The sequence below is a fragment of the Oncorhynchus tshawytscha genome, linkage group LG14 (assembly GCF_018296145.1).
Source record: "Oncorhynchus tshawytscha isolate Ot180627B linkage group LG14, Otsh_v2.0, whole genome shotgun sequence".
Classification (NCBI taxonomy): domain Eukaryota; kingdom Metazoa; phylum Chordata; class Actinopteri; order Salmoniformes; family Salmonidae; genus Oncorhynchus; species Oncorhynchus tshawytscha.
The window spans coordinates 56,502,537-56,519,360 of record NC_056442.1 but is presented as its reverse complement, the minus strand read 5'-3'; the positions used below and the strand labels follow the sequence as shown (position 1 = coordinate 56,519,360).

The 16,824-nt window shown below is 50.4% G+C and overlaps 1 protein-coding gene across 1 annotated transcript in view; it reads left to right on the top strand.

The window, feature by feature from the left end:
- Window positions 1-16,824, top strand: part of LOC112240768 (small G protein signaling modulator 2-like) — a 147,301-nt gene that overhangs the window by 61,227 nt on the left and 69,250 nt on the right. Inside the window, 3 exon segments of the mRNA XM_042297707.1 lie at window positions 14,849-15,022; window positions 15,974-16,041; window positions 16,231-16,379. Coding sequence (XP_042153641.1) covers window positions 14,849-15,022; window positions 15,974-16,041; window positions 16,231-16,379 — 391 coding nt within the window.

Sequence of the window (16,824 nt, the reverse complement as noted above, 5' to 3'; positions counted from 1 at the left end):
TGATTCAGTGTAGGAATTGACGGGGTTGCCTTCAAGCCCCGACTCTAGATTTAAATTTCAGAGCGCGCGCACGTCTCGGATATAAACGCTGTCATCGCGGTGGCGTATTCCTCGTGTTAATTTTGTTTTGTCGGAGTAAAATTGTAAATCGTGTCGTGTCAATCTACCTTCATCTCCTGTTGACATTTAATGACATTTAGAATTTTGTGAAGACCTGCGACATCCATTGTTCTAGGATTGTATTGTTGTCTTGGGGGGGGGCAGAGAAGGTAAATTACCTATCTGAAAGGTTTTGGGGTGAGTCTCCAATGGTGTTCTATACCCTATATAGGGCACTGGTCAACAGTAGTGATAGTAATATGTAGGGAAAAGGGTGCCATTTGAGTCACTATATAGGGCACTGGTCACTGGTCATTTGACAGTAGTGATAGTAATATGTAGGGAATAGGGTGCCATTTGAGTCACTATATAGGGCACTGGTCAACAGTAGTATGATAGTAATATGTAGGTAATAGGGTGCCAATAGGGTGCCATTTGAGTCACTATATAGGGCACTGGTCAACAGTAGTGATAGTAATATGTAGGGAATAGGGTGCCATTTGAGTCACTATATAGGGCACTGGTCAACAGTAGTGATAGTAATATGTAGGGAATAGGGTGCCATTTGAGTCACTATATAGGGCACTGGTCAACAGTAGTGATAGTAATATGTAGGGAATAGGGTGCCATTTGAGTCACTATATAGGGCACTGGTCAACAGTAGTGATAGTAATATGTAGGGAATAGGGTGCCATTTGAGTCACTATATAGGGCACTGGTCAACAGTAGTGATAGTAATATGTAGGGAATAGGGTGCCATTTGAGTCACTATATAGGGCACTGGTCAACAGTAGTGATAGTAATATGTAGGGAATAGGGTGCCATTTGAGTCACTATATAGGGCACTGGTCAACAGTAGTGATAGTAATATGTAGGGAATAGGGTAACATTTGAGTCACGGACGGTGGTTTGGCTCTACATGCTGTCGTATGGTAGATCTGGGAAACAGACACAGTACTAACTAATACAGATCTGGGAAACAGACACAGTACTAACTAATACAGATCTGGGAAATATCCATATATATCCACAGTAAAACGAGTCCTATATCGACATAACCTGAAAGGTCGTTCAGCAAGGAAGAAGCCACTGCTCCAAAACTGCCATAAAAAAGCCAGACTACGGTTTGCAACTGCACATTGGGACAAAGATCGTACTTTTTGGAGAAATGTCCTCTGGTCTGATGAAACAAAATTAGAACTGTTTGGCCATAATGACCATCGTTATGTTTGGAGGAAAAGGGGGAGGCTTGCAAGCTGAAGACCACCATCCCAATCGTGAAGCAGGGGGGTGGCAGCATCATGTTGTAGGGGTGCTTCGCTGCAGGAGGGACTGGTGCACTTCACAGAATAGATGGCATCATGAGGAAGGAAAATTATGTGGATATATTGAAGCAACATCTAAAGACATCAGTCAGGAAGTTAAAGCTTGGTTGCAAATCGGTCTTCCAAATGGACAATGACCTACTTCCAAAGTTGTTGCAAAATGGCTTTAGGACAACAAAGTCAAGGTATTGGAGTGGCCATCACAAAGCCCTAACCCCAATTCTACAGAACATTTGTGGGCAGAACTGAAAAAGCGTGTGCGAGCAAGGAGGTCTACAAACCTGACTCGGTTACACCAGCTCTGTCAGGAGGAATGGGCCAAAATTCACCCAACTTATTGTGGGAAGCTTGTGAAAGTCTCCCTGAAACGTTTGACCCAAGTTAAACAATTTAAAGGCAATGCTACCAAATACTAATTGACTGTATGTAAACTTCTGACTCACTGGGAATGTGATGAAAGAAATCAAATCTGAAATAAATAATTCTCTACTATTATTCTGACATTTCACATTCTGAAAATAAAGTGGTGATCCTAACTGACCTAAGACAGGGAATTTTTACGAGAATTAAATGTCAGGAATTGGGGAAGAACTGAGTTTAAATGTATTTGGCTAAGGTGTATGTAAACTTCTGACTTCAACTGTGTGTGTGTGTGTGTGTGTGTGTGTGTGTGTGTGTGTGTGTGTGTGTGTGTGTGTGTGTGTGTGTGTGTGTGTGTGTGTGTGTGTGTGTGTGTGTGTGTGTGTGTGTGTGAAGATCCACAACAAGATCCCTTGGCAGGCTGAAGAGGCATCGTGACTGCGGCTGCCAGTTTGAGTGGGAGTAGGGTGGTAATGGGAGGCACGTGTGGGGAGGGGGAGACAGAGCCCTGAGAAGAACAATCAATGCAGGGTTTTGTAGCTGGTACAGCCGATTTTAAATTAGTGAAAAAATGAAAAGGTGTCAAACTCCTACATAACTTCTGGAGTAAAAGTGTCTTCAGAAGGTATAGAAACATTTTGTTGTGTTACAGCCTGAATTCAAAATGGATCAGATGTATTTTTTTGTCTCATCACACAATACCCCATAATGGCAAAGTGAAAACATGTTTTCAAAAACATCATTTACAAAAGTATTCACACACCTGAATCAATATGTGTTAGAGAATCACCTTTGGCAACAATTACAGCTGTGAGTCTTTCTGGGTAAGCTTTGCACACCTGGATCGTAGAATGCTGTTGATCATTGCTAGACATCCATTTTCAAGTCTTGCTGTAGATTTTCAAGCCGATTTAAGTCAAAACTAACTAGGTTACTGAAGAATAATAATAAAAATATCTTCTTGGTAAGCAACTCCAGTGTATATTTGGCCTTGTGTTTTAGGTTATTGTCCTGCTGTAAGGTGAATTTGTCTCCCAGTGTCTGGTCGAAAGCAGACTGAACCAGGTTTTCCTCTAGGATTTTGCCTGTGCTGAGCTCTATTCTGTTTATTTTTATCCTGAAAAACTCCCCAGTCCTTGCCGATGACAAGCATACCCATAACAGGACGCAGCCACCGCCGTGCTTGAAGATATGAAGAGTGGTACTCAGTGATGTGTTGTGTTGGATTTTCCCCAAACATAATGCTTTGTATTCAGGACATAGTTCATTTATTTTTCCACATTTTTTACAGTTTTACTTTAGTGCCTTATTGCAAACTGGATGCATGTTTTGGAATATTTGCAAACTGTACAGGCTTCCTTCTTTTCACTCTGTCAATTAGGTTAGTATTGTGTTGTTGACCCATCCTCAGTTCTCTCCTATCACAGCCATTAAACTCAGTAACTGTTTCGAAGTCACCATTGTCCTCATGGTGAAATCCCTGAGCAGTTTCCTTCCTCTCCGGTAACTGAGTTAGGAAGGTTGTCTGTATCTTTGTAGTGACTGGGGTGTATTGATCCACCATCCAAGGTGTAATTAATAACTTCACCGTGTTCAAAGGGATATTCAGTGTTTGCTTTTTAATTTTTGACCCATCTACTAATTGACTCAAAATATTTCATCTTTTCATTTTTAATTCATTTGCAAAAATGTCGAAAAACATAACTCCACTTTGACATTATGCAAGGCAAGTCAGTTAAGAACAAATTCTTATTTACAATGACGGCCCTACCAGGGAACAGTGAGTTAACCGCCTTGTTCAGGTGCAGTACGACAGTCAGCTCGGGGATTCAATCTAGCAACCTTTCGGTTACTGGCCCAACGCTCTAACCACTAGGCTACCTGCTGGTTACTGGCCCAACACTCTAACCACTAGGCTACCTGCTGGTTACTGGCCCAACGCTCTAACCACTAGGCTACCTGCTGGTTACTGGCCCAACACTCTAACCACTAGGCTACCTGCCGCCCCTCTAACCACTAGGCTACCTGTTGGTTACTGGCCCAACACTCTAATCACTAGGCTACCTGCCGCCCCGCCACCGGTATTGTATGTAGGCCGGTGACACAACATCTCAATTTAATCCATTTGAAATGTAGACTGTAACACAACAAAATGTGGAAAAATTGAAGGTGTGCGCACTATATATTAGATTAGAGTGGATTACATGCGCAGGTAGACTGCAGGAGACTTGTGAAGTAGTCTAATCAGATTAAAACATTGTGACTCATTGATACCACAAATAAAAGGTTATACATTTTTTCTTTTTACTGTTTGCGAATTCACACATTATTATTTTGATTCCCATGATTCGATTCACTGCGATTCACACATTATTATTTTGATTCCCATGATTCGATTCACTACAATTCACACATTATTATTTTGATTCCCATGATTCGATTCACTACAATTCACACATTATTATTTTGATTCCCATGATTTGATTCACTGCGATTTAACCGAACCCCCCCAACAACTTCTACAAAAGGCAAAGCACATCATTCAATTTTCAAAGACTTGTATCATATGAATTACTGTAAATGACTCACTATTTATTTTTTATTTTTCAACTTAATCTTTTGAGAAATGTGAATAGGGGCATCTGTTATATAGTAAGTTCAATTGGTTTGGCCTAAACCAGCCAGACCAGTAGAGGAGTTTTTTGAGGTGCGTGTCTCATGTCTTGACTGTGTTTTTTCATGCGCAATGACGCACCCGGCCTCTCTGCTGCACCCGGCCTCTCTGCTACACCTGGCCTCTCCGCTGCACCTGGCCTCTCCGCTGCACCCGGCCTCTCCTCTGCACCTGGCCTCTCCTCTGCACCTGGCCTCTCTGCTGCACCCGGCCTCTCCTCTGCACCTGGCCTCTCCTCTGCACCTGGCCTCTCTGCTGCACCTGGCCTCTCTGCTTCACCTGGCCTCTCTGCTGCACCTGGCCTCTCCGCTACACCTGGCCTCTCTGCTACACCTGGCCTCTCCTCTGCACCCGGCCTCTCTGCTACACCTGGCCTCTCCGCTGCACCCGGCCTCTCCTCTGCACCTGGCCTCTCTGCTGCACCTGGCCTCTCTGCTGTACCTGGCCTCTCCGCTGCACCTGGCCTCTCTGCTACACCTGGCCTCTCTGCTACACCTGGCCTCTCTGCTACACCTGGCCTCTCTGCTACACCTGGCCTCTCTTCTACACCCGGCCTCTCCTCTACACCTGGCCTCTCTGCTACACCTGGCCTCTCCGCTACACCTGGCCTCTCTGCTGCAGTTGACCTCTCCGCTTATCCTGGCCTCTCCGCTACACCTGGCCTCTCTGCTGCACCCGGCCTCTCCGCTGCACCTGGCCTCTCCGCTGCACCTGGCCTCTCCTCTGCACCTGGCCTCTCCGCTGCACCCGGCCTCTCCGCTGCACCTGGCCTCTCTGCTGCACCCGGCCTCTCTGCTGCACCCGGCCTCTCCGCTGCACCCGGCCTCTCTGCTGCACCCGGCCTCTCTGCTGCACCTGGCCTCTCTGCTACACCTGGCCTCTCTGCTACACCTGGCCTCTCTGCTACACCTGGCCTCTCTGCTACACCTGGCCTCTCTGCTACACCTGGCCTCTCTGCTACACCTGGCCTCTCTGATACACCCGGCCTCTCTGCTACACCTGGCTTCTCCGCTGCACCTGGCCTCTCCGCTGCACCCGGCCTCTCCTCTGCACCTGGCCTCTCTGCTGCACCCGGCCTCTCCTCTGCACCTGGCCTCTCCTCTGCACCTGGCCTCTCTGCTGCACCTGGCCTCTCTGCTGCACCTGGCCTCTCTGCTGCACCTGGCCTCTCCGCTACACCTGGCCTCTCTGCTACACCTGGCCTCTCCTCTGCACCCGGCCTCTCTGCTACACCTGGCCTCTCCGCTGCACCCGGCCTCTCCTCTGCACCTGGCCTCTGCTGCACCTGGCCTCTCTGCTGTACCTGGCCTCTCTGCTGTACCTGGCCTCTCCGCTGCACCTGGCCTCTCTGCTACACCTGGCCTCTCTGCTACACCTGGCCTCTCTGCTACACCTGGCCTCTCTGCTACACCTGGCCTCTCTTCTACACCCGGCCTCTCCTCTACACCTGGCCTCTCTGCTACACCTGGCCTCTCCGCTACACCTGGCCTCTCTGCTGCAGTTGACCTCTCCGCTTATCCTGGCCTCTCCGCTGCACCTGGCCTCTCTGCTGCACCCGGCCTCTCCGCTGCCTGGCCTCTCCGCTGCACCTGGCCTCTCCTCTGCACCTGGCCTCTCCGCTGCACCCGGCCTCTCCGCTGCACCTGGCCTCTCTGCTGCACCCGGCCTCTCTGCTGCACCCGGCCTCTCCGCTGCACCCGGCCTCTCTGCTGCACCTGGCCTCTCTGCTGCACCTGGCCTCTCTGCTACACCTGGCCTCTCTGCTACACCTGGCCTCTCTGCTACACCTGGCCTCTCTGCTACACCTGGCCTCTCTGCTACACCTGGCCTCTCTGATACACCTGGCCTCTCTGCTACACCTGGCCTCTCTGCTGCACCTGGCCTCTCTGCTGCACCTGGCCTCTCCGCTGCACCCGGCCTCTCTGCTGCACCTGGCCTCTCTGCTGCACCCGGCCTCTCCTCTGCACCTGGCCTCTCCTGCACCTGGCCTCTCTGCTGCACCTGGCCTCTCTGCTGCACCTGGCCTCTCTGCTGCACCTGGCCTCTCTGCTACACCTGGCCTCTCTGCTACACCTGGCCTCTCTGCCACACCTGGCCTCTCTGCTACACCTGGCCTCTCTTCTACACCCGGCCTCTCCTCTACACCTGGCCTCTCTGCTACACCTGGCCTCTCCGCTACACCTGGCCTCTCTGCTGCAGTTGACCTCTCCGCTTATCCTGGCCTCTCCGCTACACCTGGCCTCTCTGCTGCACCCGGCCCCTCCGCTGCACCTGGCCTCTCCGCTGCACCTGGCCTCTCTGCTGCACCCGGCCTCTCCGCTTCACCTGGCCTCTCTGCTGCACCCGGCCTCTCCGCTGCACCTGGCCTCTCTGCTGCACCCGGCCTCTCCGCTGCACCTGGCCTCTCCGCTGCACCTGGCCTCTCCGCTGCACCTGGCCTCTCCGCTGCACCTGGCCTCTCCGCTGCACCTGGCCTCTCTGCTGCACCCGGCCTCTCCGCTGCACCCGGCCTCTCTGTGCACCTGACCTCTCTGCTACACCTGGCCTCTCTGCTGCACCCGGCCTCTCTGCTGCACCCGGCCTCTCCGCTGCACCCGGCCTCTCTGCTGCACCTGGCCTCTCTGCTGCACCTGGCCTCTCCGCTGCACCTGGCCTCTGTGCACCTGGCCTCTCTGCTACACCTGGCCTCTCTGCTGCACCTGGCCTCTCTGTGCACCTGGCCTCTCCTCTGCACCTGGCCTCTCTGCTACACCTGGCCTCTCTGCTGCACCTGGCCTCTCTGCTACACCTGGCCTCTCTGCTACACCTGGCCTCTCTGCTACACCTGGCCTCATATATACATATGAGATGAGTATGTAAACCAAGTGGCGTAGTTAAAGTGGCTAGTGATACATGTATTACATAAGGATGCAGTCGATGATATAGAGTACAGTATCTACGTATGCATATGAGATGAATAATGTAGGGTAAGTAACATTATATAAGGTAGCATTGTTTAAAGTGGCTAGTGATGTATTTACATCATTTCCCATCAATTCCCATGATTAAAGTGGCTGGAGTAGAGTCAGTGTCATTGACAGTGTGTTGGCAGTAGCCACTCAATGTTAGTGGTGGCTGTTTAACAGTCTGATGGCCTTGAGATAGAAGCTGTTTTTCAGTCTCTCGGTCCCAGCTTTGATGCACCTGTACTGACCTCGCCTTCTGGATGACAGCGGGGTGAACAGGCAGTGGCTCGGGTGGTTGATGTCCTTGATGATCTTTATGGCCTTCCTGTAGCATCGGGTGGTGTAGGTGTCCTGGAGGGCAGGTAGTTTGCCCCCGGTGATGCGTTGTGCAGACCTCACTACCCTCTGGAGAGCCTTACGGTTGAGGGCGGTGCAGTTGCCATACCAGGCGGTGATACAGCCCGCCAGGATGCTCTCGATTGTGCATCTGTAGAAGTTTGTGAGTGCTTTTGGTGACAAGCCGAATTTCTTCAGCCTCCTGAGGTTGAAGAGGCGCTGCTGCGCCTTCCTCACGATGCTGTCTGTGTGAGTGGACCAATTCAGTTTGTCTGTGATGTGTATGCTGAGGAACTTAAAACTTGCTACCCTCTCCACTACTGTTCCATCGATGTGGATGGGGGTGTTCCCTCTGCTGTTTCCTGAAGTCCACAATCATCTCCTTAGTTTTGTTGACGTTGAGTGTGAGGTTATTTTCCTGACACCACACTCCGAGGGCCCTCACCTCCTCCCTGTAGGCCGTCTCGTCGTTGTTGGTAATCAAGCCTACCACTGTTGTGTCGTCCGCAAACTTGATGATTGAGTTGGAGGCGTGCATGGCCACGCAGTCGTGGGTGAACAGGGAGTACAGGAGAGGGCTCAGAACGCACCCTTGTGGGGCCCCAGTGTTGAGGATCAGCGGGGAGGAGATGTTGTTGCCTACCCTCACCACCTGGGGGCGGCCCGTCAGGAAGTCCAGTACCCAGTTGCACAGGGCGGGGTCGAGACCCAGGGTCTCGAGCTTGATGACGAGCTTGGAGGGTACTATGGTGTTGAATGCCGAGCTGTAGTCGATGAACAGCATTCTCACATAGGTATTCCTCTTGTCCAGATGGGTTAGGGCAGTGTGCAGTGTGGTTGAGATTGCATCGTCTGTGGACCTATTTGGGCGGTAAGCAAATTGGAGTGGGTCAAGGGTGTCAGGTAGGGTGGAGGTGATATGGTCCTTGACTAGTCTCTCAAAGCACTTCATGATGACGGATGTGAGTGCTACGGGCGGTAGTCGTTTAGCTCAGTTACCTTAGCTTTCTTGGGAACAGGAACAATGGTGGCCCTCTTGAAGCATGTGGGAACAGCAGACTGGTATAGGGATTGATTGAATATGTCCGTAAACACACCGGCCAGCTGGTCTGCGCATGCTCTGAGGGCGCGGCTGGGGATGCCGTCTGGGCCTGCAGCCTTGCGAGGGTTAATGCGTTTAAATGTCTTACTCACTTCGGCTGCAGTGAAGGAGAGACCGCATGTTTTCGTTGCAGGCCGTGTCAGTGGCACTGTATTGTCCTCAAAGCGGGCAAAAAGTTATTTAGTCTGCCTGGGAGCAAGACATCCTGGTCCGTGACTGGGCTGGGTTTCTTCCTGTAGTCCGTGATTGACTGTAGACCCTGCCACATACCTCTTGTGTCTGAGCCGTTGAATTGAGATTCTACTTTGTCTCTGTACTGGCGCTTAGCTTGTTTGATAGCCTTGCGGAGGGAATAGCTGCACTGTTTGTATTCAGTCATGTCACCAGACACCTTGCCCTGATTAAAAGCAGTGGTTCGCGCCTTCAGTTCCACACGAATGCTGCCATCAATCCACGGTTTCTGGTTAGGGAATGTTTTAATCGTTGATATGGGAACGACATCTTCAACGCACGTTCTAATGAACTCGCACACAGAATCAGCGTATTCGTCAATGTTGTTGTCTGACGCAATACGAAACATCTCCCAGTCCACGTGATGGAAGCAGTCTTGGAGTGTGGAGTCAGCTTGGTCAGACCAGCGTTGGACAGACCTCAGCGTGGGAGCTTCTTGTTTTAGTTTCTGTCTGTAGGCAGGGATCAACAAAATGGAGTCGTGGTCAGCTTTTCCGAAAGGAGGGCGGGGCAGGGCCTTATATGCGTCGCGGAAGTTAGAGTAACAATGATCCAGGGTCTTTCCACCCCTGGTTGCGCAATCGATATGCTGATAAAATTTAGGGAGTCTTGTTTTCAGATTAGCCTTGTTAAAATCCCCAGCTACAATGAATGCAGCCTCCGGGTAAATCGTTTCCAGTTTGCAGAGAGTTAAATAAAGTTCGTTCAGAGCCATCGATGTGTCTGCTTGGGGGGGGATATATACGGCTGTGATTATAATCGAAGAGAATTCTCTTGGTAGATAATGCGGTCTACATTTGATTGTGAGGAATTCTATATCAGGTGAACAGAAGGATTTGAGTTCCTGTATGTTTCTTTCATCACACCATGTCACGTTGGTCATAAGGCATACGCCCCCGCCCCTCTTCTTACCAGAAAGATGTTCGTTTCTGTCGGCGCGATGCGTGGAGAAACCCGCTGGCTGCACCGCTTCGGATTGCGTCTCCAGTTAGCCATGTTTCCGTGAAGCAGAGAACGTTACAGTCTCTGATGTCCCTCTGGAATGCTACCCTTGCTCGGATTTCATCAACCTTGTTGTCAAGAGACTGGACATTGGCAAGAAGAATGCTAGGGAGTGGTGCACGGTGTGCCCGTCTCCGGAGTCTGACCAGAAGACCGCTTCATTTCCCTCTTTTTCTGAGTCGTTTTTTTGGGTCGCTGCATGTGATCCACTCCGTTACACTGGTTGTAAGGCAGAACACAGGATCCGCATCGCGAAAAACATATTCTTGGTCGTACTGATGGTGAGTTGACGCTGATCTTATATTCAGTAGTTCTTCTCGGCTGTATGTAATGAAACCTAAGATGACCTGGGGTACTAGTGTAAGAAATAACACGTAAAAAAACAAAAAACTGCATAGTTTCCTAGGAACGCGAAGCGAGGCGGCCATCTCTGTCGGCGCCTCACCTGGCCTCTCTGCTACACCAGGCCTCTCCTCTGCACCTGGCCTCTCTGCTGCACCTGGCCTCTCTGCTACACCTGGCCTCTCTGCCACACCTGGCCTCTCTGCTAGACCTGGCCTCTCTGCTACACCTGGCCTCTCTGCCACACCTGGTCTCTCTGCCACACCTGGCCTCTCTGCCACACCTGGCCTCTCTGCCACACCTGGCCTCTCTGCTGCCTATCAGCTCTTCCTCTATGTTGATTTATATAGAAGATTGGTGCGACGTGAAAGATTGTATGAATGGTATGACTGCTAGTTAGCCTATTGCAGAGGTGGACAAACCTACCACCACTGTCACTATGACTAGAGGGCAGGATAGAGTTGACTGTACAGTTAGCGCGCAGAAAAGCGACTGCGTAAGGGAAGTACCAAAACACCATTTAAGGGGAGGAGCATGCAGGGAGATGAGGACATGTTGCTACATGGAAGAAATGTAAATAGTAACACCTGCAAAAATAGGAATGTAAACCACGGGAACATAGATTACCATCCCCCTGTGCCATTTTTGGATCAGCCCCCCCAGTAAATGTACAACTGTCCCTTTAGTGGGGCGGCAGGGTAGCCTAGTGGTTAGAGCGTTGGACTAGTAACCGGAAAGTTGTGAGTTCAAACCCCTGAGCTGACAAGGTACAAATCTGTTGTTCTGCCCCTGAACAGGCAGTTAACCCACTGTTGCCAGGCCGTCATTGAAAATAAGAATGTGTTCTTAACTGACTTGCCTGGTTAAATAAAGGTAAGATTCAAATTAAATAACTACCTCGACAAGACTGCTCCTCGGGGGAACCTTTTTATAGGGAGGACATTTCTTCTTGGCTCCCCTGTCTGTTTCAGATGGACTCGGCTCCCGTTCAGATGTCTTCTTGGCAGCCCTGTCTGTTTCAGATGGACTCGGCTCCCGTTCAGATGTCTTCTTGGCAGCCCTGTCTGTTTCAGATGGACTCGGCTCCCGTTCAGATGTCTTCTTGGCAGCCCTGTCTGTTTCAGATGGACTTGACCCGTTCAGATGTCTTCTTGGCAGCCCTGTCTGTTTCAGATGGACTCGGCTCCCGTTCAGATGTCTTCTTGGCAGCCCTGTCTGTTTCAGATGGACTCGGCTCCCGTTCAGATGTCTTCTTGGCAGCCCTGTCTGTTTCAGATGGACTCGGCTCCCGTTCAGATGTCTTCTTGGCAGCCCTGTCTGTTTCAGATGGACTCGGCTCCCGTTCAGATGTCTTCTTGGCAGCCCTCCCTTGTCAGTTTCAGATGGACTCGGCTCCCGTTCAGATGTCTTCTTGGCTCCCTTGTCTGTTTCAGATGGACTCGGCTCCCGTTCAGATGTCTTCTTGGCAGCCCTGTCTGTTTCAGATGGACTCGGCTCCCGTTCAGATGTCTTCTTGGCAGCCCTGTCTGTTTCAGATGGACTCGGCTCCCGTTCAGATGTCTTCTTGGCAGCCCTGTCTGTTTCAGATGGACTCGGCTCCCGTTCAGATGTCTTCTTGGCTCCCTTGTCTGTTTCAGATGGACTCGGCTCCCGTTCAGATGTCTTCTTGGCAGCCCTGTCTGTTTCAGATGGACTCGGCTCCCGTTCAGATGTCTTCTTGGCTCCCTGTCTGTTTCAGATGGACTCGGCTCCCGTTCAGATGTCTTCTTGGCAGCCCTGTCTGTTTCAGATGGACTCGGCTCCCGTTCAGATGTCTTCTTGGCAGCCCTGTCTGTTTCAGATGGACTCGGCTCCCGTTCAGATGTCTTCTTGGCAGCCCTGTCTGTTTCAGATGGACTCGGCTCCCGTTCAGATGTCTTCTTGGCAGCCCTGTCTGTTTCAGATGGACTCGGCTCCCGTTCAGATGTCTTCTTGGCAGCCCTGTCTGTTTCAGATGGACTCGGCTCCCGTTCAGATGTCTTCTTGGCAGCCCTGTCTGTTTCAGATGGACTCGGCTCCCGTTCAGATGTCTTCTTGGCAGCCCTGTCTGTTTCAGATGGACTCGGCTCCCATTCAGATGTCTTCTTGGCAGCCCTGTCTGTTTCAGATGGACTCGGCTCCCGTTCAGATGTCTTCTTGGCAGCCCTGTCTGTTTCAGATGGACTCGGCTCCCGTTCAGATGTCTTCTTGGCAGCCCTGTCTGTTTCAGATGGACTCGGCTCCCGTTCAGATGTCTTCTTGGCAGCCCTGTCTGTTTCAGATGGACTCGGCTCCCGTTCAGATGTCTTCTTGGCAGCCCTGTCTGTTTCAGATGGACTCGGCTCCCGTTCAGATGTCTTCTTGGCAGCCCTGTCTGTTTCAGATGGACTCGGTTCCAGTTCACGCTTCCTCTTCTTGCTCGTCCCCGGTGTCTGATGCTCTGACTGCCATTTCTTTAAAATGCTTACAGATTCCTCTATCCTGAGAAATACTCGATAGCACTTAGCACAAATTCTGCCCGACTTCACCCCTGGTGCCTCAGTTAGCACTAAACCGGTGGCAAGGAATCTGTCACATAACTTTTTGTCCTTCGAGGCTTTTTGGCTTATTGAAAATAAGAATGTGTTCTTAACTGACTTGCCTGGTTAAATAAAGGTAAAAGTAATTTTTTGTTGTTGTAAAAAACAATTAAGAATCTCCCATTGAATCCTAAGCGGACCTCCTGACTGTATGGTATGCTGCCCCCTCCTGGTGACAACTACACCTTCACCTGTTAAACAGGTGTCTTTCTGTAGAGTCCCAAATCAACCCATAGCCACTCGCCCCCACCCATTATGTACTGTATAGGTGACACAGTGGAGACCGTACCATAGCCATTATACCTATCCTACCCCTTTTTAATGGAGTCCAGTGCATACACACTGTAGTTACACACAACAAGACAATGACTCAGCTCAGAGATAGCATACAGTCTACTCTACAGTAGGGTTGAATAACTTATAGAAACTTGTTTGGAGGATTTCCTCCTGATTCCTTTATTCTTCCAACTGGGACTTCTGGAATCCCTACAGCAACACCAGTCTTACCTGAGATCATCTGCTGAATCCTGACCCCTGAACCCTGACCCAAACCCCTACTCTGAACCCTAACCCCGAACCCTGACCCTAACCCCTACCTCGAACCCTAACCCCTACCTCGAACCCTAACCTTAACTCAAACCCCTACCCCTAACCCCTACCTCGAACCCTAACCTTAACTCAAACCCCTACCCCTAACCCCTACCTCGAACCCTAACCTTAACTCAAACCCCCCCCTAACCCCTACCTCGAACCCTAACCTTAACTCAAACCCCTACGCCTAACACCTACCTCGTACCCTAACCCCTACCTCGTACCCTAACCTTAACTCAAACTCCTACCCCTACCCCTACCTCGTACCCTAACCCCTACCTCGAACCCTAACCTTAACTCAAACCCCTACCCCTAACACCTACCTCAAACCCTAACCTTAACTCGAACCCCTACCCCTACCTCAAACCCTACCCCTAACCCCTACCTCAAACCCTACACCTAACCCCTACCTCAAACCCCTACCCGTAACCCCTACCTCGAAGCCTACCCCTAACCCCTACCTCAAACCCTACACCTACCCCTACCTCAAACCCCTACCCCTAACACCTACCTCGAACCCTACCCCTAACCCCTACCTCGAACCCTACACCTAACCCCTACCTCAAACCCCTACCCCTAACACCTCCCTCAAACCCCTACCCCTAACACCTACCTCAAACCCCTACCCCTAACCCCTACCTCGAACCCTACCCCTAACCCCTACCTCGGTCCCTACCCCTAACCCCTACCTCGAACCCCTACCCCTAACCCCTACATCAAACCCTAACCTTAACTCAAACCCCTACCCCTAACCCCTACCCCTAACCCCTACCTCGAACCATACACCTAACCCCTACCTCAAACCCCTACCCCTAACCCCTACCCCTCCTCGAACCCTACACCTAACCCCTACCTTAAACCCCTACCCCTCACCCCTACCTCGAACCCTAACCTTAACTCAAACCCTACCCCAAACCCCTACCCCTAACCCCTACCTCAAACCCTAACCCCTACCTCAAACCCTACCCCTACCTCGAACCCTACCCCCCTAACCCCCTACCCCTAACACCTACCTCGAACCCTAACCTTAACTCAAACCCTAACCTTAACTCAAACCCCTACCCCAAACCCCTACCCCTTACACCTACCCCTAACACCTACCTCGAACCCTAACCTTAACTCAAACCCCTACCCCAAACCCCTACCCCTAACCCCTACCTCGAACCCTAACCTTAACTCAAACCCCTACCCCTACCTCGTACCCTAACCCTGTCATTTACTGTCCTTTGCCTTTTGCCCCCTAGAACCCAGAGGACCCAGCGTGTGGGTCAGGAGCCCCTGAAGAGGCAGGGGTCGTCGTCTGCAGGTCGCGCCCCCCAGCCCCTCTCCGCTCAGGCCATCAAGCACATCTGGGTTCGCACAGCCCTCTTCGAGAAGGTCCTGGACAAGGTCGTACAGTACATCGTGGATAACTCCAGGTAAGAAATGAAAAGGCAACTTCTGCATTAACTCACACTGCATTGTATGCAAAGAGCAACATCTTGTCCATGTCTGTTCCAGTCAATTGAATTAGCTTTCTCCCTGTTGCTGTTTGTTCTGCACACGACATTTCTGCCTGTCTTGAATTGTCAAGACTCTTGCATAAGGCCTAATGGAGTCATTTGAGTTTAGTTTTTTCATTGTTTGACACAATGCTCTTTTGTTGTTTCTCTACATTGCGTGTGTGTGTGTGTGTGTGTGTGTGTGTGTGTGTGTGTTGTCTCTACATTATTGCGTGTGTGTGTGTGTTGTCTCTACATTATTGTGTGTGTGTGTGTTGTCTCTACATTATTGTGTGTGTGTGTGTGTGTTGTCTCTACAGTAAGTACTATGAGAGGGAGGCTCTGATATGTGTGTTGTCTCTACAGTAAGTACTATGAGAGGGAGGCTCTGATATGTGTGTGTGTGTGTTGTCTCTACAGTAAGTACTATGAGAGGGAGGCTCTGATATGTGTGTGTGTGTGTTGTCTCTACAGTAAGTGCTATGAGAGGGAGGCTCTGATGTGTGTGTGTGTGTGTGTGTGTGTTAGTTCTACAGTAAGTACTATGAGAGGGAGGCTCTGATATGTGTGTTGTCTCTACAGTAAGTACTATGAGAGGGAGGCTCTGATGTGTGTGTGTGTGTGTGTGTTAGTTCTACAGTAAGTACTATGAGAGGGAGGCTCTGATGTGTGTGTGTGTGTGTGTGTGTGTGTGTGTTGTCTCTACAGTAAGTACTATGAGAGGGAGGCTCTGATGTGTGTGTGTGTGTGTGTGTGTGTGTGTGTGTTGTCTCTACAGTAAGTACTATGAGAGGGAGGCTCTGATGTGTGTGTGTTGTCTCTACGGTAAGTACTATGAGAGGGAGGCTCTGATGTGTGTGTGTGTTTGTGTGTGTGTTGTCTCTACAGTAAGTACTATGAGAGGGAGGCTCTGATGCATGACTCAGTGTTTGGACCCATCCTGGCATGTCTACTGGGTAAGTTGACCCTAAGAGCTGTCCTAATGCTACATTGGGTTGTTATAACACCCCTACGGACTGTTATAATGCTACATACAGTAGATATTATTTTTGCTTATATTTACTCCCCCCCATCCCTCCTCCAGTGGGTCCCTGTGCTCATATATTTACTCTCTCTCTCCCCCTCCCCCTCCCTCCCTCCTCCAGTGGGTCCCTGTGCTCTGGAGTACACGAAGCTGAAGACGTCCGACCACTTCTGGACGGACCCGTCGGCCAACGAGTTGGTCCAGCGCCACCGGATCCATGGGGCCCACCGGGGCCAGGACGCTTCCCCCAGCAGGAGGCCCGCTCTGGGGGTGAGAGACACTGGGTCCCTGGGGGCCTGAGGAATGCATGGGGCTCTTACTGGGGCAGTTGGGCAATACTGTACAATTCATTCCGTAAGGATTCAATGATAGCAATACTAATGTCCTTTATACATTTGAAGTCGGTAGTTTACATACACTTAGTGATCAAATCTCGTTTTTCAACCACTCCACAAATTTCTTGTTAACGAACTATAGTTTTGGCAAGTCGGTTAGGATATCTACTTTGTGCATGACACAAGTAATTTTTCCAACAATTATTTACAGGCAGGCTAATTGACATAATTTGAGTCAATTGGAGGTGTACCTGTGGATGTATTTCAAGGCCTACCTTCAAACTCAGTGCCTCTACTTGACATCATGGGAAAATCAAAAGAAATCAGCCAAAACCTCAGAAAAAAAATTGTTGACCTCCACAAGTCTGGTTCATCCTTGG